This window comes from Terrapene carolina, unplaced genomic scaffold (genome assembly GCF_002925995.2).
Source record: "Terrapene carolina triunguis isolate 2854851 unplaced genomic scaffold, T_m_triunguis-2.0 Scaffold740, whole genome shotgun sequence".
In the NCBI taxonomy this organism is placed as follows: domain Eukaryota; kingdom Metazoa; phylum Chordata; order Testudines; family Emydidae; genus Terrapene; species Terrapene triunguis.
Window position 1 is genome coordinate 892638 of NW_020665091.1, and position 26313 is coordinate 918950.

General features: G+C 44.1%; 1 protein-coding gene across 2 annotated transcripts; it reads left to right on the plus strand.

Annotated features, from left to right (window-relative positions):
- The first annotated feature begins 260 nt into the window (after positions 1 to 260).
- On the plus strand, positions 261 to 21244 carry LOC112105002 (C-type lectin domain family 5 member A-like). 2 transcript variants are annotated; one of them, XM_024197630.1, is made up of 7 exons: positions 467 to 489; positions 4860 to 4957; positions 9843 to 9911; positions 12470 to 12547; positions 17974 to 18128; positions 20439 to 20548; positions 21104 to 21244. In XM_024197630.1, the coding sequence occupies exons 2-7, from the start codon at positions 4879 to 4881 to the stop codon at positions 21225 to 21227; spliced, it is 615 nt and encodes a 204-aa protein (XP_024053398.1). In that variant the 5' UTR covers positions 467 to 489; positions 4860 to 4878; the 3' UTR covers positions 21228 to 21244. The 2 variants fall into 2 exon arrangements, with proteins under 2 accessions (XP_024053399.1, XP_024053398.1); XM_024197631.1 differs by lacking the exons at positions 467 to 489; positions 21104 to 21244 and adding an exon at positions 261 to 361 and having other exon boundaries at positions 4872 to 4957; positions 20439 to 20573.
- Positions 21245 to 26313: the final 5069 nt, after the last annotated feature.

Here is a 26313-nt window from a genome sequence, read left to right on the forward strand (position 1 = left end):
TAAGCTGGTAGACATTGGAATAAACCAAGGAAAAAAATTATAGGGGAAGAAAGTCGCCATTCCACAGCCCAATCCCTTGCTGTGTAGCAGTCTTCTCATACATTACCCTCAAAGAATGAACCACTAGAACATCTGAGTCATCCCATTGTCTCTGATTTCCAGCATACTTTCATTTCAGGAAGCCTTGAGTTAAAAAACATTATTTAATTAGTTGTAACTGCACAAAGCACTTATCCTGGCATATACCACTAAGAAAAAGAGGAAGAAGAAGACACTAAACCTCAGAAATTGTCTGAGAAGAGGGAGACAGAAGAACAAGAGATACACTGTCAGAGCAAAGAATAAAAGTACGACCCCTAAGGTAACTGAAAACCACAAGGGCACCGATAAATCCCAGGGAGCCTTTTGTCGGTTTCCCTGTAGCAAGCCTTATCAGCACTGAAGTGGACTGAAGTCAGAGAGCTGTCTGCATAGAGCTCCTCCTGATAAGTATTTTTGTTTCTTATTTATCTTGCTGGTCTTTATTACATTGTTACTTTGTTAGATTTTCTATCAACTAAAATTTTGGTGACTTTGAGTAGCAAATAAAAAGGAATAATAATGTGATCAAAGAGCCTTCACTTCTGGATGCCCATCTTAAAGGTCGTGCTCACCACACATCAACTTTCAGTGTGCTGAGAACTGCTGAAAACCTGCCCATGGGTGTCTCAAGTTGTGCACACAAAAACAAAAGTACCCAGAGTTTGGGGTACTCTTGAAAATGTGGGACTTTATAAGGCACCTCTCACCTGCCCCTAAAACATCATTACAGTTCAATAGAAAGAGAATGGAAATTCAGATAAGGAAACTGATCAAATTAGGATGGGTCTGAACCTCAGAGACTCAAATGGTTTTCATGTCAAGGCTGTTTCAGGGAGATGTGGCAGATAGGAGTTCTGTTCTCTTAGGATACAAAAGAGGATAAAAACAAATAAAAAAATGGACAAGTCTGGATTATCATCTTCTCTTTTACAAGGCATCCAGATGGAGATGCAGGGCTAAATTCTGCTTTCAGTAATTTTGGTGTAAAGCAGAGTAATTCCACTGAAGTCAATGGAGCTATTCCAGATTTCCACTGATGTAGCCAAGATCAGATTTTGGCCCGCATTGGCGAGGAGTTGATTAAGATTGATCTATCTATCTATTCTTCATAATACTTTGCTCTGTTATAGTACCTATCATCTGAAGGTTTCAAAGCACTTTCCAAACCTCTTTGGCTTAAGCCTCCCAACATCCCTATAAAATATTATTTCCATTTTATGGGCGGAAAAACGGAGGCATAGAGGGGTAAATGATTTGACCAAAGTTGCTAAGAAGTCAGTAGCATGTCTCAAGTCTCTCAGTTCTGGGCTTTAACCACAACCTTAATCTATTGGTTCTGCAAGGTACTGTATACGGGCACTTTGCTTTATCCTTTGAATGATAGATGTGTTTGGCTGCTACTATAATACTGAACGGGATTAGTAAGAAAAGGAGCCCAAGCCCCCAACCAAAACAGAATTTCTTTGTATATCTTTCTCCTGTAATCTTCTGTATTCATTGGCTGGCCAATCTATCTATCTATCTATCTAATATAATAGTAAAATTACAATGCATTGGCACATGGGCGATTGAGTTCAAGACAAGGATTGGTGTCTAAAGAAGGATTTAATTATTTGCATATGTGTTAAATAACTGAATTTTAAAAATATAGTGTTGGCATCCCAGCACATTCCTGAACATAGGAGCTGACATCATAGAATCATAGAGGTATAGGACAGGCAGGGACCTTGATAGGTCATCTAGTCCAGTCCCCTGCCCTGAGACAGGCCTAAGTATTATCTAGACTATCACTGAGGTGTTTGTCTAATCTGTTCTGATAAAGCTCCATTGATGGGGATTCCACAAGTTCCCTAAGTAATTTGTTCCAGTGTGACGGGTTGGATCACAGAAACCCCCTTGGGAGCTGCCACCTAATGTGCCAAGACTACTTCTATTCCTGTTTTCCCTGCCAGCTCACGACTCCAGCACCCTGACTTGCTGAGCCAGACACTCCCATCTGCTCCATCACAGACCCAGGGTCTGAATTACTTGCCCCAAAGTTGCAGGTTTACTTGAAAATAGCTCACAGAAGTGTGCTTGTCTTTAGCACTCAGATGCCCAACTCCCAGTGGGGTCTAAACGCAAATAAATCTGTTTTACCCTGTATAAAGCTTATGCGGGGTAAACTCATAAATTGTTCGCCCTCTATAACACAGATAGAGAGATATGCACAGTTGTTTGCTCCCCCAGGTATTAATACACACTCTGAGTTAATTACTAAGTAAAAAGTGATTTTATTAAATACAGAAAGTAGGATTTAAGTGGTTCCAAGTAGTAACAGACAGAACAAAGTAAGTCAACAAGCAAAATAAAATAAAATGCGCAAATCTATGTCTAATCAAACTAAATACAGATAAGATCCTCACCAGTTCCAGAATGCTCCCTTTTACAGGCTAATCTCCTTTTAGATTCCAGCAATCACTCACACCCCCTGTAGTTACTGTCCTTTGTTCCAGTTTCCTTCAAGTATCCTGGGGGGGCGGGGGTGGAGAGGCTCCTTCTTTAGCCAGCTGAAGACCAAATGGAGGGGTCTCCCACGGGTTTAAATAGACTTTCTCTTGTGGGTGGAGATCCCCTCCTCACTCCTATGCAAAGTCCAGCTCCAAGATGGAGTTCTGGAGTCACCTGGGAAAGTCACATGTCCCTGCATGACTCAGTCTTTACAGGCCGAAGCCACTGTCCACATGGTATCTTGTATGTCTCCAGGAAGACTTCTTATGTGGATTGGAGCATTCCAAGATGCATTGTTCCCCAAGTGTTTCCTGATCAGGTATTTAACCTTGCGAAATTCCTTCCTAAAGAAGCTGACGAAATGACTCACAAAGCTTACTTAGAAACCAAGCAAGCATACAGCCCATATTCTTAACCTCAAGTAGAAAATGATATATATGTACAAATAGGATGAATAGATACAGTAAACCATAACCTTTACGGAGATATGTTACACGGCACAGGCAGCACAAAACATATTCCAGCTATGTCATACATACATTTATAAGCACCCCCCACATAAAGCCTTATGGCGTACACTGTCACATCCAGTGCTTAGCTACCCTTACAATTAAGAAGTTTTTCCTAATGTCTAACCTAAATCTCCATTGCTACAATTTAAGCCCATTACTTCTTGTCCTCTCCTCCGTAGATAAGGGGATCAATTTATTACCCTCTTTTTTCTAACATACTTGAAGCCTGTTATCATGTCCCCCCTCAATCTTCTCTTCTCCAGACTAAACAAACCCAATTTTTAGAATCTTTCCTCATAGGTCATGTTTTCTGGACCTTTAATCATTTCTGTTGCTCTCCTCTGGACTCTCTCCAATTTGTCCACATCTTTCCTGAAGTGTCATGCTCTGAACTGGACACAGTACTCCAGTTGAGGCCTTACCAGTGCTGAGCAGAGTGTAAGAATTACTTCTCACATCTTGGTTACAATACTCCTGCTAATACATCCCAGAATGACGTTCGCTTTTTTTGCATCCACAGGCAGGGACACACCCAACTGAGTTACATGAATGCTTTCCCCAGACACTCGTTAACTAACAATAGAGAGGCTCCAGGCAGTTCCCCCAGATCCTAACCATGCAACCCTGAGCTCTACCATCTTGCACTGGTCAGAAGCCTGATCAGTGTACCTTTATTACCCAGTCCACCCTTCCCTCAATGTGGAGAGGACATGCACCAGTTTTTGTTCCTGAGCTGAGGTTTCCCAAGCACTTCAAGCCAAATACACTGCTTTAAGTAAAATATAAAACAGGTTTATTAATTACGGATAGATTTTAAGTGATTATAAGTGGTAGGCATAAAAGGACAGAGATGGTCACCAAAGAAAATAAAAATAAATGCACAATCTAAATCTTAATCCTTATTACACTAGGCAGTATTCCAGTCATGTGAATGAACCTATGATGCCAATTGTGTTGTAATTGTGGTTTTTCACTAGTATTTCTAGTTCTTCCTGTGTATTCCCCATACTTCTTGCACTAGAATGCAGACATCTAAGATGTTCATTAAATTTTCCCTCTATATTCCCTCTGGTCTCTCCTTTGTCCGCACTGTGATTGCCCATGTTCCCCCCAGATTCTGACCCTTCATCCAGGTCTCCATGTTCTGGACTTACCTGTGGCCTTTTGTCTCCTGCTCCCATCAAACCTAGTTTAAAGCCTGCCTAGCCAGTCTGTATCAAAAGACACTCTTCCCCTTCCTTGATAGATGGACCCCATATATGCTCAGAAGTCCTTCTTCTTGGAACAGCACCCCACGGCTGAGGAAGCCGAAGCCCCTTTGGCAATACCATCCACACAGCCATGCATTTAGCTCCAGGGTCCTCAGAACATATACTATCTAGCCCAGTATCTAGCTACCTGCCCTATTGGGAAGCACGCTATTGACGAGATACTCAGCCGGCATAGATTGGTGCAGCTCCGTGGAATTCAGTGGAGCTATGCTGATTTATACCAGTGAGGATATGGTGCTACAGGCCCATCTAGTCTGATATACCACCATCTACCAAACAGGAACTGAACAGTGGGGAGCTTTTATTAATAGGTAACTATTATTAGATACCTACTCTGTTATGTTACTAAAATTTAGTAAAAACTTTCTTCACGAGTAATGCAATGTAATTGATAAACACCATTTTGACTGTCTAAATTCTCATGGTTTAGTTTGAAATTTGACCCATTCTGTCCAGTGTTGAGAAGTGCCAGTGTACATTAAGCAAGGATGTTCTAAACTTTCAGATCATTCCACAGGGGCAAGATGAACCGGCAACTGCTCATTCTTGGATTAGTCATCCTGCCCATTAAACTAGTAGGGACATCCTTGTTTCTCATCTATTGTGAGTATTGATGTGCATTTGTAATGTTCAGTTATTATTTATTGATTTTATAGCACTGTTCTTCTAGCAGCTGATACTTTCATGTCTGTGTTGTCTAGTGTGGGATATTAGAGTGAATCTCAGCATCTCACACAAACCAAACTAGGCACAAAATACCCCCAAGAATGGTGCTGGGATTGGATCTAGGCAGTGGTGATGTGTCCTAGGAACACTTCTCTGTGGCTCGCTGAAGAGCTGAGCAGCATTCTGAGGTAACCCAACAACTCCTCTTTGCTGCATGACTTTGTATAAGTAAAAGAATAAATGGACACAAATCAGGCATCAGGAATGGTAACATACAAAAGCCAGTAGGAGAACACTTCAATCTCCCTGGACATTCAATAACAGATTTAAAAGTAGCTATACTTCAACAAAAAAACTTCACAAACAGACTTCAAAGAGAAACTGCAGAGCTACAATTCATTTGCAAATGTAACACCATTAATTTGGGCCTGAATAGGGACTGGGAGTGGCTGGCTCACTATAAAAGCAATTTTCCCTATCTGGGTATTGACACCTCCTCATCAATTATTGAGAGTGGACCACATCCACCCTGACTGAATTGGCCTTGTTCACACTGGTTCTCCACTTGTAAGGTAACTCCCTTCTCCTCATGTGTCAGTATATTTGTGCCTGCATCTGTAATTTTCACTCCATGCACCTGAAGAAGTGGGGTTTTTTACCCACGAAAGTTTATGCCCAAATAAATCTGTTAGTCTTTAAGGTGCCACAGGACTCCTCGTTGTTTTTGTGGATACAGACTAACACGGCTACCCCTCTGATACTTTGTATGAGTAAGCCATTCATAATGTGCACTTTAATGTACCTTGTGAGTGAAAAAGAACTGAAACCGTGACTGTGCAATGTTGTGTGTTCTTTTAGATAGCGTGCACTATAATAGTAAAGAGTGAGAATCATAATACAGTACATGTGTTGGGCTGCTGTCCCTTGGGATCTAAACCCAGAAGGGTAATAGCAAACTTTTAGATTAATTAACTGGTGAAGCTGCACTTGGTAATACCATTTCATGTGTAACTTCAGCCTCCATCTCCCATGTCATAATACATCTCTTCCCCTTTCTCTACTGCCTGCCTTAGTTTAGGATTGTTATATTTATGTTTCCCTGTCACCTTAGTATAAGACCCTCTTTTTCACATTCACTTAGGAAACCTGAGTAAAATGCTTTCCAGTGGCCACCAACACTTAGAATATCAGGGTTGGAAGGGACCTCAGGAGGTCATCTAGTCTGACCCCCTGCTCAAAGCAGGACCAATCCCCAGACAGATTTTTGCCCCAGATCCCTAAATGCCCCCCTTAAGGATTCAACTCTCAACCCTGGGTTTAGCAGACCAATGCTCAAACCACTGAGCTATCCCTCCCCCATTTCTCTAAGAATGGTCAGACAGAGTCTCTTTAGAGTGATTCCTGATGCTTCATCTGCAGAATTCCTCATCTCTGTGAAGTGAGAAATGGATCACAACCCACCCAATATGTGCCCTGGATAGAAAGGATTCATAGTGGGGAAGGGAAGAATTTGTTTCCCAAGGAGTTATTGTTTTAGCTAAGGGGATTTTTCACTCCTACTTGCACTAAGTGATCTCACAGCTGGAGTTTCCTCTTTCTCTGATAGCTGACAGTTTCTGCCTGGGTCACAGAGGCATAGAGAAAAACTGAGCATTTTACTCCTGGGGGAATTCTGCGCCACCGCACATGCGCAGAATTTATGTCCCTCGCTAATTTCTTTGCTTCCCCTCAGAAAAATGACTTTCTGATAGGGAAGCAAAAGGGAGCCACAAGAGTGGTCATGCGACCCTCCCCAGCAGTATGTTTCAGGTGCCCAGCACAACCAGCAGAGAGGTAAATCACTGTGGGGTAGGAGGCAGGACTGGGGAAGACCCGGCTGGTGGCTCCTACCCTGCACCAGGCTCAGCTGCTAGTCCCAGCTGGGCTGGGGAGGATGGGACTTCCTCTGCCCCTGCACGGCATCTGGGGCTGGTTCATACCACTCCCAGATTTCTCTCCCAGCTGCAGGAAACTCTGCAAATTCCCCTCCCCCAACTTCCTGCACCCATTGCTCCTCTGCTCTAGGGGGAGGGATTCCAGTACAGGGAGCTGCTCCCCCATCCGCCCAGCCCCCATGCATCCAAACCCCCTCATACCCAGACCCTCCCACAGAGCCTCACCCCCCCCTCAAAACCCCCACCATGAACCCCACTCCCCCTGCACCTGGACCACCCCAATGAGCCACACACACCCAGATCCGCACCCCACTGAGCCCCAACCAGCTATACCTGGGTCCCCGCCCCACTCCCCCAGCATCTGAAGCCCCCACTAAGCCCCCCACACCCAGACCCCCTTTCTGAGCTCTATTCCCCCACACCCAGACCCCCAGAACTGAGCCCCAACCATCTTCACCCCACTCCAGAATCCCATTACTGTTGCACCCAGAAGCCCCCAACAAGCCCCTGTGCATCCAGATCCCCCCCACACCCGGATCCCCCACTGAGCCGCCCACACCCAGATTGCCCCACACAGAACATTCTCAACCCACAACTGGATCCCTCCACATTAAGCCCCTTCACACTTGGTGTCATAACTATAAAGGGAAGGGTAACAGCTCTTCTGTGTACAGTACTATAAAATCCCTCCTGGCCAGAGACTCCAAAATCCTTTTACCTGTAAAGGGTTAAGAAGCTCGGGTAACCTGGCTGACACCTGACCCAAAGGACCAATAAGGGGACAATATACTTTCAAATCTTGGGGCGGGGAAGGCTTTTGTTTGTGCTCTTTGTTTGGGAAGTTGTTCGCTCTTGGGACTGAGAGGGACCAGACATCAATCCAGGTTCTCCCCATCTTTCTAAACAAGTCTCTCCTATTTCAAACTTGTAAGTAAAAAGCCAGGCAAGGCGTCTTAGTTTTACTTTGTTTTCTCAACTTGTAAATGTACCTTTTACTAGAGTGTTTATCTTTGTTTGCTGTACTTTGAACCTGAGACTAGAGGGGGGTCCTTTGAGCTCTTTAAGTTTGATTACCCTGTAAAGTTATTTTCCATCCTGATTTTACAGAGATGATTTTTACCTTTTTCTTTAATTAAAAGCCTTCTTTTTAAGAACCTGATTGATTTTTCCTTGTTTTTAGATCCAAGGGAGTTGGATCTTTATTCACCAGGAGTTGGTGAAAGGAAGGGGTGGGGGAAGGGTCAATTTCTCCTTGTTTTAAGATCCAAGGGGTTTGGATCTGTATTCACCAGGAGTTGGTGAAAGGAAGGAGGGGGGAAGGGTCAATTTCTCCTTGTTTTAAGATCCAAGGGGTTTGGATCTGTATTCACCAGGGAATTGGTGAAAGGTTTCTCAAAGCTTCCCAGGGAAGGGAATTAGTTTGTGGGAATGGTGGCAGCAGACCAGATCTAAGCTGGTAGTTAAGCTTAGAAGTCTTCATGCAGGCCCCCACACTTGTACCCTAAAGTTCAAAGTGGGGATACAGCCTTGACACTTGGATCCTGCCTTGCTGAGCCTGCCTGCCTACACCTGGTGAACCTGGCACGGAGGGGCAGGGCCCTGCGGTGTTTCTGGGGCAGACCCGGTCCTTGTGCTGTGTCAGGGTTGCGTGCAGCCTCACCACTGAGTCTGTGTCCCAGGGGAGAGGGGGGCGAGGAGCTGCACAGTGATCTCCCACCTCTGTGCAGCCAGTGGCCTGTGCTCCCCAATGCCATGCTGGAGCCTCCACATTTATCTGACAAATAAAATTGTCAGAATTTTAAAATGTAGTGTTCAGAATTTTAAATATTTTGGTGCAGAATGCCCTTAGGAATAATGGCATTTGTTTCTGTATTCGGTGTAGCTGTAGCTGTGTGGGTCCCAGGATATTGGAGAGACAAGGTGGGTGAGGTAATATCTGTTATTGGACCAACTTCTGTTGGTGAGAGAGCCAAGTTTTCAAGCCACACAGAGCTCTCTATAAAAGATCTCTCTCACCAAAAGAAGTTGGTCCAATAAAAGTTATTACCTCACCTCCCTTGTATCTCCATTTGTTTCTGTGGCAGGGGGAGAAAGAGGGCTTGTCAGCAGTTTGTAAAGTATGTTACAACATTTGCCTTGGTGGTGAAACAAAGGGAGTGACACATCCTGTGGGCATATAGGGCTTGAATCATCAGTGCAGACCCAGTCCTCTTCTGGGGGTAGGGAAGTACAATGATTCCCACACAGACAGGAGTATTCCTAGGAGGGATTTTCTATGGACAAGATGTGTCTGGAATATGGAAAGTCACTTATTTTGGGAGTTAGAGTTGACCGACAAATTATTCACAAACGTGGCTGATTTCTGTAGAGAATTTTTCTTTGTCCATGTTTGCACCCCTTCTTACTCACTTTTTACAAACATATGTTATCATTATTTGTATTACCACAGCGCCTAGGAGCGCAAGTCAAGGGCCAGGACCTCATTGTGTTACATGCTGTACAAAGACATGTGTGACAATCAAGTTTTGTTCTATGGACATTTATGGCAAACTAATTTCAGACCCATAGTCATGATTCATTGCACTCTGTTTGTATATAGGGTTCTGTATTTACCCATTTAACTTTTGCTCGTGTCTGTATTGTAGCCTGTGCCTATACCAGTGTTGATGTCTGTTGTTACTGGCAGGAATACCAGAGATATTACTGCTCCCATTAGCTTTATGCTGTAATCTTCCTCATCCCTATTCCAGGCAGATGATAGCTCCCCTGGGCATGCAGTTGTGTTATGGGCTATGAACATCCTTTCCAAACAACTGCTATTAACCAAATGTTGTATAGGCAGCATTAAGACTCATCTCCAGGAGAACAAAATCTGGGCTTGTGTTCAGTTCCACAGATCTTCCCCATGCCGGGCTCTCAAGGGACCCTCAATTCCACAACTGAGAGGAACATAACAGGTAAGATGCTGGGGTTCTCTATGAAATTCTGTTGAGCAAAGGAGGCGTTCTGTTTGTTTCTCTTGAATGCTCATTTTATTATTACTGAACCTAGAGGGCCCACCTGAGTTTGTGAGCCTATTGTACTGGGCCAGGAGCACCCCGGCTCACAACGGCCAAGTGAAAAAAAAATCAGAGTAGAGCAAAAATGGCCTGCTCAAAAAAAAGCCCGGTGGCTCATTGCCCCTGGAAACTGATGCCCAGGGTGGCTGCCCTGCTCAACTGCCCCTAGAACTGGCCCTGTACAATTACATGGTAAAAGTTCCTGCCTGCCCTGAAGAATTTACTATCTAAATAGAAACCACAGGATAAGTATCATAAGCCCCATTTAACTGCTGGGGAACTGAGGCACAAAGAGATTAATTGACAGCCACAACTCTAGTGATAATCCCACTGCCACATATGTACCTGATATTGTAGAAAAAAATGCAATTCCTTGGCATATCATTGTATTATTGGACCAATATAATAGCAAGGGGGCAGAATTTCCTGGACCGCTTTAACTCTGAATTTCCCAACTGTGTTAAATCCTTAAATTTGAGAGTGTATTAGAGAAGAAGGATGTCCCAATGGTTAAGATGCTAGCCTTGGACTTGGGAGATCCAAATTCATGTCCTTGCTCTGCCACAGCCTTCCTGTGCAACCTTGGGGAAGTCACTTAGTCTCTCAGTTTCTCACGTATAAAATGCAGGTTATTGTACTTCCATACAATTGTGAGATGCTCAAATACTATGGTAATAGGGGCCACAGAACTACCTTAAAGGGGTTAGCTTCACTTTTTGTATCTAATATACTCAAGTTGTTCAGACAAATGACTATCTATGGATTATTTGCACAGTAACTGATGCTAAGATTCAGAATTTGGATTTAAAATGGTCTCCTAACCACATGTATTCTGTCTGTGCGTTTGTGATCAAATATCTGTCTAGATGAGGCTCCCATCAACTGTATCCGAGAACCTCACCAAACATTAATGAATTTATCCACACAACACACCCTTTCAGGTTGGCAAATATCATTAATCCAATGTTACAAATCGGGAGGCTCAGAAAGATCAAGCCAAGATTTTTGGCTAGGGTTTTCAACACTCGGAGCCTAAAGTGAGGCTCCTAAATCGATATTTAGGTACCTGCCTGATTTTCAAAAGTGCTGAGCACCCAGTTGTTCACACTCAGTGGCCAGGAACTGAATTTAGACCAATGTGTCTTAATCACAAAATCATCCTTCCTCATATGAGCATTTCCTCACAGATACACACGTCTGATACTTTCATTGGAATAAATGATACACACCACTTTGAAAACTTCATGCGGTTGTGAGTGTGAAGGGGCTCCAAGAGGGATGAGTTGAACTACAGCCCTAAGGTAAAATGTTCAGAAGCGCCCAAGGACCAAGCGCCTAGATTCACAAAAGGATGTAGATGGTGAGATGGTGAGATGCATCACAACACCTACCTTTTAGGCACCTAGAAAATCACAGGAACAACACTGTGAGCCACACAGCCTGAGTTAGGCATCTAGGCTCCCTATACAACGAATGAGTAGAGATAGGTGCCTTGGTATGTGATTCACAAAAGCCAGCACACTAGGTAGGGAGTTGCCTAAGATAGCCAATGGGAGATGCTGATGAGATGCTATGCCCCGCCCCTCTTATAGACCTTGTCTACCCTTGTGATGGTGTGTAGGGTATGTGTAGCTACACACCACAGTGAAAGATAGTCCACAGTGTGACGTGTAGCTGCATGCATCAGTGAAAGACTCTGGGGGTGGGGGGGAGTGGGGAAAGGCTCTGATGGGGGAGGCAGTGTTGAAAGAGCCTTTCCCCGCCGCCTCCCTCCATCCAGAGTCTTTCACAGCTGCATGTACTTTACACGCTGCTGCAAGTGTAAGCAAGGTCATGAAGATAGGAGCTTAAACGCAGGCTGCAGAACTTTGAAAGTGAATAAGATAAGTTGAAGTAAGGCCACCTTAATTCTGAATAAAACTGTCCACCCAGGGATTTAATGCAGTTTAACTAATCCACATTAAAAGTTAATTTAGATTAATTTTCTGAGTGCCTCCATTTAAACAATCCCTTAGGTACTTTTGAAAATGGGACTTAGGCTCCTAAATCACTGAGGTGCTTTTGAAAAATTTATCCCTAGCTTTTGTGAAATATTCACAAATTATCTCCCCTGGTAGTCAATCAGTACTATGCATTATCAATTCATCCCCAATTTTAGTTAATGAATTGTTATTCGTGAATATTTGCCAAAGTGTTTGGATGAACAAATTTGTGGCTGTTTGTCTGAATCACATGGTATTGTTTCTGCTGCCTGATTGGCAGAAACTTTTTAAACAGGCTATATAATATAATATAATTATAATTCATTAATATATACAGGAAAATGAACTTGCTAGTTTTATCCATGTAGCTTTTTTAAATTGTTCAACCAGTTCTAATATACAGTGATACTGTTCCTAAAAATGATTCCAACTTTGAATTGAATCGCTCAGAGAGGAATTGGATTTTATTTTCAGTTCTACAGACTACCCAAGGCCTGCCTAAGACACAACCTGATTCCAGCACAATCACAACTACAGCTCGCGACAGAACAGGTACCTCTGTGGAATTTATAATCTGATTTAAGATATCAGTTTGATAAAAGTAGAGGAGGACCTAAAGCAGAACCTCATATCTAGCCCCTCTTTTCTAAAGTTTGGTTGGTGGAGAATAAGGTTCAAATATCCTGATCCAAATTTGACCCTACGGTTTTGTTTTTGATTGAATCCAAACCCTAAAGGGGCCTATTTTCCAGATCCAATTTGGATGTGGCCTTAAAATGGCTAAAATACCATGAGAATGTCTGTTCTTGGAAGATTTCCGCCATTCTAGATGGCAGAAATCTGTCCATTTTAGCTAATATCAGGACATTTCTTTCACTAGGGATCAAAATCTCCCAAGGACAGTTCAGTAGGTTTTGGCACTGCCAAGCCCTAAACAGCTTTAAATGCTAAGTCCAAACCTGCTATTCAGGTCATCTCTAGAATTTCTTGAAGTTGGATAGTTACTTCTGATGGTTCCTGTGGATGCTTTCTCTGCCCTTAGGGGACTTGCAGGATGGATATGGAGCTACAGTGCTGGGCACATTACAGTATCATAGGCATATATATGACTAGATGGGCAGATTACGTTTTGTGTTGAAATATACAGACATGTCCGTATTCAGCTATACATACATGGTGAGGACCTCTCCCCTTACACCAATGTAAATGAAGATTAATTTCATTAAGGTTCATGGAGATGGACCTTTGTACGCAGGGACAGAATAAGGTTATGAGGGGCCCAAGGCTAATGGAAGGGAAGGGCCTGCGTAGGAATTACATATTGCAAAAAAATAATGAAGTCATCAAACATTTATGTACATACATATTTACATATTATGTATTTATGTAAAATTAACAAGTTTATTCTACTCTCATTACACTCAATTCTTCAAACAGATACTGCCAAGTAAGAGGTAACACGAGGGATGCTACGCTGTCCTTCTCTTAGGTCTCCTTCCTCTTAGGTAGTGGAGTGCTCATCTGTATGAGGATGAACACTGCAACATTCCCCATCCTGCTCACCTCTTTCAACCTTGCACTTCTACCCTTGGCACAGTGCAAAGCCAAGCCCTGCAGGTGTTTCCCCCAAGCTATGGACTCTACACCACATACCCTGTCTCATTCTGTCTGCAGTCTAGGAGGCAGCCAGCTTTTGTTATGTAAAAGAAAACCCCTCAGGTGTAAAATCCACTGAAGTAGAGGAAGTAGCAGTGGGAAAATTACATTGGGTGGCATTGTATTTTAGGCTGTCTTGCTCTGAAAGCTGGCTCCCAGTGTTGCACTAGCTGAGGACAATGAATTACTGTTTTCACGTTGAACCCAGTTTGTGCAGTTAATGTCCAGTGATTCATCATATCAGGCTATTCTGTCACCAAGTTCTTCCACAATTAGAATCATAGAATAGAATCATAGGACTGGACAGGACCTCGAGAGGTCATCTAGTCCAGTCTCCTCCACTCATGGCAGGACTAAGTATTATCTATTCTAGAATGTGTGATCAGCAGCTCTGACATGAGTATTTTTTTGAGTATGGGTTCAGTGTGCACCAGACCCCTACGGTTTGCATTTGTTTGTTTTAAGCAGGGCTGGCTCCAGGCACCAGCCCACCAAGCATGTGCTTGGGGCGGAACCTGGAGGAGGGCGGCGCGGCGCCACGCTCCGGCCCGAGAGCGGGGCCGCGACTGGGCTCGCTGCCCTCCCCGCGGCGCTCCGGCCGCCGGGGAGAGCGAAGCCGCAGCGGGCTCGCCACCCTCCCCCGGTGCTCTGGCTGCCGGGGAGAGCGGAGCCGCGGCGGGCTCGCCGCCCTCCCCCCAGCGCTCTGGCCACCGGGGAGAGCGGAGCCTCGGCGGGCTCTCCGCCCTCCCCCTGGCGCGCTCCCTGCGGGGGGGGAGGGGGGCGCGGCGGGAGGCTTTTTTGCCTGGGGCAGCAAAAAAGCCAGAGCCGGCCCTGGTTTTAAGCTTTCTGCAAGAAAAAGGCAACAGCTAGAAGTGACACAGATCTTTAGTTGGTTGCCCAGTCGTAATATTTAGCACTTCTGTACTGTGTTAGCTCTTCAAAATCACTGTACAAACATGAATCAAACTTAACCTAAAGCCTTTCAGTTTTTGATTGACTAGGAGTTGACAAAACAGAGCTATTCCCTGTTGTGTTTTCTGCCCCCCTGAACAAAAAGACTTCATTGAAAATCAGCATCTTAAAAGAACCATTAAGGATCTTACAAAAGAACAGTCCAACCAAGGCTGCTGTACTAGTGACACCCTTGTTACATCAGGTCTGGTGTTTGTTTAAGGCTGAGTAGAATGAGAGGAGAGCTCCCTGTTTCGTTTGCATGTGTAAGTCAAGCAGACCTTGCTTATTTTTTTCCCCTTAAAGTGCCCAGAGTTTAGGGGAGAAAAGTGAATAAGATTCTGCTTATGCCAGGTGTGAAGAAGCAAAATCTATTCTTGTGCAAAAATCTGTTCTCCCTGAAGTCAATAAGGCTACACAGGTGTAACTATCAGCAGGAATTGGCCTGTGTTTTCATTCCCTTCTCTAATCACACACAATCCATGCTTACCCAACATTTTCCACTTGGGAAAGAAGTTATTTTGAGTTGGGGCAGAAAAATGAGGACTAACTTCAGGTTTATTTAGCTTTATGTTTTTGGAATGAAACTCAAAAGAAGTCAAATGTGAGGTACTTTCATGATGGATTGAACTGCTAGAGAACCAGCAAATGGACAGAACCTGCCTTTAGCCTATTCAGCCAGTCTTTCTATCATAGCCTGATAAGAAGTGGATTTAAAATCCGTGAGGGAGAGGGGAGGGAGAAACCTACAACATTGTGTGTTGAGCTTCCTCCAGTGCTTTTGCAACCCCTTAAAAATACAAGGATGTGCTGGCCTGTGGAACTAGGCTGAGCATGAGGAAAGAACTTTGTTGCCTGTGCATCCCAGTACAGAAAAATACATCAAAGAAAAAACTCACCAGTTCTTCAGAAACAGGACCCAGCACATATAGATGATGATGGTGATGGGCACTAGGACCCAAGAGGCAGCGTCCTGGAGCTGCCTGCCAGCCTCTGCCCAGGAGTGGTACAGAGGGAGCTTCTACTCTCCCTGACAGCTAAGCAGAGCTCCAGAGAAATCAGGGATGGGGGGAGCTGGAGCGGGGGGACGATGCCTGCTCAAACTGTACCCACAACTGGCACGGGTTCCCATGGTAACCGGATTTTTAGTGTCCGGTCACCAGTGTTAACCAGATACCTGGCAGTGTGTTCCTGCAGCATGGGGAGAGGCAGCAGGCTACCGGCTGAGCTCCTTCCAAGCCACAGGGGGCTGCTTTGCCTTTCCTGCTGGCAGGAGCGCTCCAGCAGGGCTACATGAGCAAGCTTGCTCTCCTCCCCACCCTGGCCAGGCCCCCTGCCTGACCAGTAGGGCCTAAAAATAGGAGGGCCTAAGGCTATAGCCTTATTAGCCTAATGGTTAATCCGGCCCTGTTTGTACACCTATTAGGCTAGGTCTACACTACGTGTGTGTGTGGGGGGGTGTTGACCTATGATACGCAACTTCAGTTACGTGAATAGCGTAGCTGAAGTTGCGTATCTTAGGTCGACTTACCTCGCAGTGAGCACGGCGGCGAGTCGACCGCTGCCGCTCCCCCGTCAACTCCGCTTCCGCCTCTCGCTGCGGTGGAGTTCCGGAGTCGACGGCAGAGCGATCGGGGATCGATTTTATCGCGTCTACACTAGACGCGATAAATCAATCCCTGATAGATCAATCCGGCGGGTAGTGAAAACGTGCCCTTAGATAGATGCTGTAGTGAGGGCTGAGATGGAACTTGTGTTTAAATGCTTACATTCAGGTGCTTATCATTCTTTTAAAAATATATGACCTGGTAATTGGTCATGCTTGTTCCCAGCCCAAAGGTGAATTTCTGGAAGTTTAGTACATTTGACATGGATGTTTCTGAGATATATGAGTGTGAGTAAACAGCATTTTTCCACCACATTGCCAGATGCTTTTTATGCTCAGATTACTGAACAAGGCTTTCCCTTCAAACCAGAAATTTGCCATGGATATACATATGTGTAAATCAATGGAACAGTTCCGCCCCCCCGTTACACGGTTGTAAATCCTAGTTAACTCAGTGAAAGTAAGTGACTTCCTTCAGATTTATACAGTTGGAAATGAGAGCAATATCTGGCCCACAGAGGGTTGAACCTGTTTACACAAAGTCTGAGTTTAGTCCTTAGGGACAAATTTTGCCCTTACCCATACTCCTTCATTCCCACTTATGTCAAATTCACACACTCGCATCCACTCACCCCCGCCCCACACAGCTATGTTTATTTAATTGAACCAAACCTCCCCTCCGACCCAAAGCACCCCAAACTGCATGTATTGGGAGGTATTTGAAATATGAATCTGTATCCAATATCACATCTAGTCTCTTTCTCTATAATGTGCTGACACAAAACTCCAGATGCAAACACTTATGAACTTTGGCAGGTTTGAGGCCTGGATGCAGAGTCTGCAGCTGGGGTGCAGCTCTAATGTCACAGTTTAGGGCAACTGCACTTGTATTTCCCCTCAGGGATTCAGCAAGGACATCCACTTCCAGGCTTTCGACTCCCCTGGCCCCTCACCTCTCTTGGGTGGAGACACGTCTCTCTCTCTCTCTTTTTTTTTTTTTAACCAGGATATTTTTAGGCTGGTATTTCCAGCAAAAGACAGACTGCCTAAGCAGACCTGCTTGCTTTTTCTCCCAGGAGCAGGTAATCAGTAGACAATAGGTTTTTATTCTCAGGGCGTAGCTTCAAAGGCCTTCCTAGTACCTCGTAGGAAACCCACTTCATATGTATTATCCCAAGCAGTTTTTTAAAGTTCCTAATGTATTCCCAAGGTTTACATTAGTCAGTTTTCTGAAAAAGTTACATACAATCCTACAGTAACACATAAACTATTGCATTTTTAATGCAATAGATCCCACAGGTATTAAACTTAATTCAATAATGTTTAACTTAATTCAAGTAGAAATTCAAATAACCCCCATCTAATATATACATCTAATGCATACATAGTCTAATCTATATATTTAATCTATATAGATGTGACATCTTGAAAATAAAACACATAGGACCAATTTCAGAGATGAGTCAACCAGATTCCTGGTGCGGTTAATGTGTAACTGAACAGACTGAGTAGCAGCTGATTCAGAGCCAGTTAGACATATCCACAGTTCTGCTGTACTATGGCTGACCTGTAGTGAATCCTTTACTGGCATTTATCCACCTGACCGCTGGGCTTCCCTGCCTTTCCAGTGGTGTCCTGTAGGCATTGGAAGGGTAGGGAGTTTCCCAGCTGTAAATAAGATTTTTGCCTCTCATCTCTTTGTGATTTATTGTATAAGTTGACTGTCTCTTCATTTCTGTTCAAAATTCTATGTTTTTCTGTGTAGTCATGTCCCCTTCTACAGCTAAGCCCCTACAGTGGGAGGGGCACCGAGGGAATTACTACTTATTTTCTAAAGCCAAAGAGGTCTGGAGTTCCAGCCGAACAGAGTGTGATGACCAGAGCTCGGATCTAGTTGTCATCAGTGACAGAAAAGAGCTGGTAAGATCAAACACTGCTTTGTGGGAATTGAGATTATGCTGAATGCCCAGATCCTCAAATGTACTTAGGTGCCTAAGTCCCATTGAAACCTTTGAGGCTCTGAACCTAAGCCTACAATGCTCTGGTTTGTAATCAGTCCTTCCCGCTGCAGACAGCTTTCCATGACCAGAGCACTGGGTCTCTGTATGCTGTTGATGCCAGACACAGTCATCTGTATAGCAGTGATTCTCCAACTTCTTCATTATGAGCATCTCTTCCAAAGACATCCTTTCCTGGGCCCACCTGTCCCCCCAAAACCTCAGTCACCCACCATTTTGTTATCAACATGCTGCATTCTGCAAAGCCTCAGAGTTTGAGAAAATGCAGCCACAGCGGAAGTCCTGATCGGAGGCCTCAGAGGAATGAATCATAGAATCATAGAATATCAGGGTTGGAAGGGACCTCAGGAGGTCATCTAGTCCAACCCCCTGCTCAAAGCAGGACCAATTCCCAACTAAATCATCCCAGCCAGGGCTTTATCAAGCCGGGCCTTAAAAACCTCCAAGGAAGGAGACTCCACCACCTCCCTAGGTAACGCATTCCAGTGCTTCACCACCCTCCTAGTGAAATAGTGTTTCCTAATATCCAACCTAGACCTCCCCCACTGCAACTTGAGACCATTGCTCCTTGTTCTGTCATCTGCCACCATTGAGAACAGCCGAGTTCCATCCTCTTTGGAACCCCCCTTCAGGTAGTTGAAGGCTGCTATCAAATCCCCCCTCATTCTTCTCTTCTGGAGACTAAACAATCCCAGTTCCCTCAGCCTCTCCTCATAAGTCATGCACTCCAGACCCCTAATCATTTTTGTTGCCCTCCGCTGGACTCTTTCCAATTTTTCCACATCCTTCTTGTAGTGTGGGGCCCAAAACTAGACACAGTATTCCAGATGAGGCCTCACCAATGTTGAATAAAGGGGAACGATCACGTCCCTCGATCTGCTGGCAATGCCCCTACTTATACAGCCCAAAATGCCGTTAGCCTTCTTGGCAACAAGAGCACACTGTTGACTCATATCCAGCTTCTCGTCCATTGTGACCCCAGGTCCTTTTCTGCAGAACTGCTACCTAGCCATTCGGTCCCTAGTCTGTAGCTGTGCATGGGATTCTTCCGTCCTAAGTGCAGGACTCTGCACTTGTCCTTGTTGAACCTCATCAGGTTTCTTTTGGCCCAGTCCTCTAATTTGTCTAGGTCCCTCTGTATCCGATCCCTACCCTCTAGTGTATCCACCACGCCTCCTAGTTTAGTGTCATCGACAAACTGGATGAGAGTGCAGTCCACTCCATCCTCCAGATCATTAATAAAGATATTAAACAAAACCGGCCCCAGGACCGACTGAGATACATCTCTCTGATCTCTGATTAATCAAGTATCCAACCATGCACATGCATCCTTTGACAACAATGAAGGAGATTCAGTAACCTAAGACAAAGTAACCTCACACAATGTGTAAACTAGTGTTTCATACTCACTGTAAGACCTCATCTACACTAAGGGTTCAGAGCTACATCAATTTACACCAGCTGAGGATCTGTCCCTCCAAGTATAACCACATCAAAGGACCTCATTATAGCACAGCTAAGCCTTAGAGGATTAGATTGAACTATTTAGCTTTGTAGTATGTAACCTTGGGATGGCATACCCTGCTCCCCTCAGTATCCCTGGCTAGCTCTAGTGTCTCACCTCCTCCCCATCCCACCTCACTTCTCTTGGGGTGATTTGCATACCCCAGGGTGCAGAGAGGAAGCAATCTCTCTATTCATCTCATGTGCAGAGGCTGCGATCATCCCTTGTTCTTGTTCGGAGTAAGCCAAGATGGGGGAAAACTCCTTCCATCCTCATAACCTCATGTATCCAAGCTAGGGGCCAGGAAAATTTGCACTAGAATCATATCCCAATATCCTAGTTTTACCTGAATTATCCCAGGATTCAACACAGTCACTAGCAAAAAGGTGAGTCCTGTCTGCACTACACATATTAACCGCATTGCAACTACGTCAAGGGACATTTGGTTGCCAAGAGGAATGAGCTTAAGTGTGAATTGCAGAGTTATACACAGGGGTAGATCATTGGTTTGCAAAGTAATTGTAGCTGGCAAAATGAAGAAGATAACATTTCTCCAGTTACTCTCAATTCAGATGATAACCTGGTTCCTGGCTCCCACAGCCATTACAGACACAGTGGTAAGAGCAGGATAAAGGAGACGCTCTTTGGATTTTCCTCTCACATTTCCTGTGTGTCACTGATTTACCAAGCACTTCCTTTCCTTGTCAGGAGTTTCTTCGTAATAAAACAAGGGATGCTGATTATTTCATTGGACTAACTTACTCAGAGATGGAGAAGAGATGGTACTGGATTGACAAGACAGAACTTACGAGAGACCTGTATGTTTCTTCTTTTCTCTTATAGCTAATAAACATAATGGGCCAGAGCATCATCATTTATATGTGTGTAGCTCCACTGAAGTCAGTAGAGCTATGCCAATGTGCTCAAGATGAGAATCTGACTAAATGAATGTAAGTGAATCTACCAATGCAACTTCTAGTTAATTGTGGATAGTACTAGAATCCCCTCTGAAAACAGGCTGTGATTTCCTGTGACTTTGTCAAGTGAACAGTGTTTGCTGAAGAAGTCAGTGCCATTGTCACATGGGGAGAGGGCTCCTTCAGTCTGGAATTTCATCGAAGCTGTCTCAGAAGAACTGTGTTTGTCATCAAAGTCTGCATTAGTGTCAGACAGGACAGAGTTCTCCCTGGGGCTGTTATGGGGAATAATGTTAGCAGATTCTGTGCTTGTGGGAGAAGGAGATATTTCCTTATTAGAGGAGGAACGGGAAGAAGGGAGACACTTGTGTATGCGTGTGCATGCACATAAAGAAATGAAAATAAGGATTTAGTTCAACAGTTCAGCTTCTTTTTTGGTTATTTCTCTTTGCCCAGATTTACTCTGAAACCAAACACATTGGAGTATGAAAATGACTGTGCAGTTATCAGAGCTGGAGAAGTGAGTCCAGCATCTTGTCACCAACAAAACCAGTGGATCTGTGAGAAGACAATGAAATAACTCTTGTTATGTTGGGAGAGTCCCAGCACAGGTAGTTTGTGGCACTGGAATCCAACTGGGGCATTTCCCCCTAATTTCAGACACAAATATGCACATGTATTCTCATTTTATAATAAGAGGAACCATAACATGATCCTGGCCTATGGAACTTTTTATTTTCTATCTATGACAAATTCCAGACCAATGTATGCATTCTCGACACCATTTCTGGATGCATTTTCATCAGCACGTTGTAGGAAGAGTAATGGAGGACTTCATTTTCTGTAATAAGGATACTTCACCAACCTTAATGACTCAATTAGGCATCTAATAGACTGACCTCCATGGAGGGTCACACGTGCTGAAAGGGTACAGGGTGCAAGAACTACTCAAGGGCCAGGAAAGATCACAGATCCTACACATGGACTGCTCTCTGCAGAGCAGAGGTGGGCATGAAGCAGGACCATAGCCCTAGCTCCTCCTCCCAGCGTTGTCCAAAAGAATTGAGCCCTAATCCACAAAGAGACTTAGGCATGGCAATGCAGTCCAGTTCAATGCCTAAACTTTAGGTGTCTGGCTACCCAGTGGAATCCACAAAACCTGAGTTGGGCACACAGGCTCCCTATAAAATGCATGGAGAGAGATACGTGCCTGAGAATGGGATCCACAAAAGCCCATACACTAGGGCATGGAGCTGTCTAACCAACCACTAGCAGATACTGAGGAGAGGGGTGTGTCCTAAGCACCACCTCTCTCTGGGTCTTAGGCGCCTAAATCCAGGATGGAAGGAGGCTCTTATCTCTGCTTGGGATTCACAGCCTGGAATTGTCTCCTGGAATCAGGCTCTTAAGCCATTTTTTGCCAGAAATGCAGTGGCACATGCCTAAGTCCATACCAACTGGCTGGGCAGGGGGGAAGGGAGGACCTCCTTTATAAACTTTCACCCAGCGGTTATAGCACTCACTTGGGATGTGGGAGACACTAGTTCAGTTCCCCCCTGGGGCTGAGGAGAAGGAATTTGAATGTGGGTTTCCCACCTCTTTGGCGAATGCCTCAATCACAGAACTATAGAGCCATTGTCTTGCTGGCCCAGTGTATATTTTGTGTATAAATAATTATATAACAGCTTCAAGAGGCAGGTGTGAGAGAGCCCTATATCAAAACATCCCATAGTCCAGTGGCTAGGGCAGTCTCTTGGAAGACTTAAAACCTAAATTCAAATCCCTTGGCCACATCATGTAGAGGACAGAACTGAACCAGTATCTCTCACATCATGGGCTATAAGGGCAGTCTCCCTTTCTCCCAACTACCATTGTGTACAGTTCGGTGCGCTCTGAGCATGCCTCCTGGATCAGGCCTTGCAAGCGAGCTAGGAGGGGAAACGCCTATCTTCCCCTGGTTTGAGGATTGCACAGAGGCTTAGGCGAAAGATAGGTGCTTGGACGCCTGCTTGGGGCAGCAGGGTGCATGCTCAGTGCCTTTAGGATTTTTACAGCAAAAATTGAGGTGCCTCAAGGGTTAGGCGGCAGCTGAGCAAGATTTTGACGATCTCAGTGGTGCCTACATTTTGGACTTTAGGCACCTAAATTCTTTTGAGTGGCCCTTGGTTATTTGCAGAGCAGGGAACATGATAAACTCTCATACGGGGGCACTCACATTGACTCCAGGACAGATTGTGCTTTATTGTGCTCCTTTTCGAGCTCTGCACAATCCACAACCCAGTGCCATAAACATACAGTCTGGCTTTGAATAATTAGATTATTAAATAGTGAGGCATGAAAAACAATTTTGTTACATTATTAACAGACCATTCCCTTCCTGGGCGACTCCTCGTCTATTCTGACTGTATGCTGCTCAGTTCAGGGACCTGCTCTCCTTATGTTTGTAAAGCACTTAGCACACTTTGAGCCCTGAATAAATTCTAATGATAATGGTGTTCTCTTTCTCTGCACATTTGCCAGAAGGCTTTAAAGGCTGAGATCTATTTTTTGCTTTAAGTCTCCTCTGAACATGCCTGACTGTCTTTCAAGCCATGGTGTTTAGACGTGTAAAAAGGAAGGATATGCATTCCCTTTCTTGCATCTGTATGTTAGAAAATCATGGTTTGCTAACACAGCAGATGAATTACAAAACAGCATGCAGATTTGCAAAACTCAAAGATTCCTTTTGAGAAAGAGCAGTTGACTGTGCAAGTGGAGCAACATCTGTGGTGTTAAAATCAGAGAAGTGCTGCCGCAGGGTGATTAAGCAAGGTAGAAGATGGAGGTTTGGTTACTAGACCAGCAGAAGTTCCTAACATGGAGAGATTTTTATGAAGGGATTAATCACCTCACCTAATATTTGTTGAAAGAAAGGAAAGGCAATAGCTTTTCTCCATAATTAAGAGACTCACTTTCCATTAAATACCTGATTTTAAACCTCTGCCTTAACTTCAACAAAACTCAACCAGTCCAGTACAAGTTTCCCCTGTGTCCCCAGCCAGAGGAGTAAAGTTTGAGAGGAATCAAACACGGTATTTTGGAGACAGGAGAGTTTGGACAAACAGAGGAGCATTGCTTTTGAGAATTCTTGTAATTTTTTTCAATGTCATATCTAAAAAGATGCCTTGGAAGCTCCCAGGGTATGGCTGTTATGAGAAATTCTGGCTACAGAGACAGAAATATTGGCTTGAGTGGGTTCTGGGAGCAAGAAGCTCCTGAGTACTTTTCCTAGCTCTGCCATACTGTGAGCACTTGATATGTTGCATTTATCCAGAATAGCTCATACAAAGATACAGAGGTATTTTACAGACTAATGATTACAGATTAAATAGCATTATTCCCATTGTGCATTCAAGGTAGGCATAGATAAATTAAGTGACTTGGCCAAGATCATACAATGAAGTAGTTATGGAATTAGGATAAAGAACTAGGGGCCAGAGCCTCAGCTAGAGTAAATTGGCATAGTTCCATTGTAGTCAATAAAGCAATCCTGATTCCCATTAGCTGAGGATCTGACTTCACATTTCTGACTCTCAGTCCCACACACTTAATCCAGTAGACCACACTTTCAAGTAAGTTACATAAACACTCCGTGTCTTACTTTCCTCATGGGGCTATAGTTACTTCGGTCCTTTAGAAGATTAAATAGTTATGGGTAGATTGTGCCCCCATTCACTCCGGGTAGCTTGAACCTTATTCTGTGAGTAGCCACTGAGATCAATGGGACTGTTTAAGGAGCAAGGTACTACTAATGCTATGTAAGGATAGCAGAATTTGGCCCTCAGTGTTCTGCAAATGTAAACCCTATGTGGGATTATTAGGTGCCCTCTGCATTTTGCAGAAGCACTGCACTGCAAACATCCCTGGCTGTATTGCCTTCAAATGAGGACTCCAGCCCAGCAACAGTGGGCGTGGCTTAGAAAGTGGAATTGAGATGGAATTAGGGGTGGCATTCATTTTGTTTGTTGTCACCTTTAACAGGGCAAAAATAGAAATGTCCAGGACAGAGCTTCCAAGAGGCAGATGGGCCAGGGCAGAGCTTCTCCAAAGTCATTCATGTGCGTCCTGGTGTCACTGAACTGCTCTTAAAAATCAGTCCCCCAAAACAAAGGACATTTCCAGACAAAAAGTTGTGTTAAAAGGTTAAAAACATGTATCTGTGCCTTCAAGGGAGAAAAAGAAAACCCTTAACCGTTGGCCATAACAGTTTAGAGCATGCTTGCTAACTCCCCAGAGGTGAGGGTCCCTTACCTTGGTGACACATTCCTAACTAGGGGTGAACAGGTCTGGGCTACAGCCCTAGCACAAGAGGATGGAGGAATGGGATAGGAAGCCTCTCATTTCCAGGTCCCTGTTTTCAATCCAACATAAATCCATGTGGGATGACTGATTTAATGAATTAGGAGTAGGATACAGAGCATACCTTTAGGTCACAGGAAGGTTGACTTTGGGGAAAGACACTGTCTAGGCTCACCTGAGACCTGCTGCTTGAAGATCTCACAAGACTCCCAGATTGAGTTTTGGCTTTGGTAATGTGGTGAGTATGTACACATTGGGAGTAGCTGCTTAGTAAATCTTCTCCACTATTCGGTAAGCTAATTCCCAGAGCAGAAAAAGGCATCACTTTCTCTGGTATTGCCTCTTGAACTGCTGCACCTAAAAACCGTTTTCAGAGGAAAGTCCCAGGCAACACTGCCAGATGAAGCATTCAGACTGGGTGACAGGAAGACATGCTCATGAACACAGCATTTTAAAAATAAACTTAGTTTTTAATATTGTAAATTCACAACAGCCATCTTTTTCATACACAGTCATTGATTGTGGTTTCTTCAGTATTAAGCTTCATATATGTATGCAATTACAGAAATTCATAGTGACATGTTATTTAGTATTTGCGGTAATATATAAAGCTTAAGCCTCACTAACACATGTGGGATCACAATAAAAAAGGGGAAACAGAGGAGACTGGGGATTTCAGAATATTGCAGAAAATCCATCTACTATTTGTAGATGACAATAGATGGTTACATACTGTGGCTATGCATGTGATATAAATAGAATGGATTAGATTAGATACAATTGAAGATACAGTATAAATCAAATAATCTAAAAGCATAACAAGACAACAGCACTCTTATCGGTAACCTTATACTTACATTACAATAAAAGGCAGGTAGCAAATTTCAATTAGCAATCCTTCAGGATAATGGGTCAATATAGTGGTGATGAACCCAGTAAGGGCTCTGTCTTCAGCACAAATTGGACCAAGAATCTGGGTATATGAAATATATAGTGAAACCTGTCTTAAGTAACCACCGAAGGGACTGACATTTGGTTGCTTAATTGAGGGGGTCTTTTAATAGAAGTGGAGCTGAGCTGTACTTAGTACAACTGAGGAATACTTTGATGTCATCCCTTAAAAGAGAGAGTAGCTTTTTAGGGTAGTCTTGAATATAAGTGTGGTTTATTCCTCCAAAAGTATGGATTGGGAGCATTCACCTCACAGTCTCCTCAGTGATAATCTCCAGCAGTTGCACTGCTGAATTTACCCCCAAAACAAGGTGGTTTATTTCAGGATAAATTTTTCAGTTTTGCCTGCAATAGACTGAGATGGAAATGCTCTGTCA

Excerpts from the sequence above, each read along its gene's own strand:
- LOC112105002 (XM_024197630.1), top strand. The coding sequence starts at position 4,879 with ATGAACCGGCAACTGCTCATTCTTGGATTAGTCATCCTGCCCATTAAA. Across the intron at positions 18,129-20,438 it reads TCAGTGACAGAAAAGAGCTG|GAGTTTCTTCGTAATAAAAC; the intron begins GTAAGATCAAAC and ends TTTCCTTGTCAG. Across the intron at positions 20,549-21,103 it reads ACAGAACTTACGAGAGACCT|ATTTACTCTGAAACCAAACA; the intron begins GTATGTTTCTTC and ends CTCTTTGCCCAG.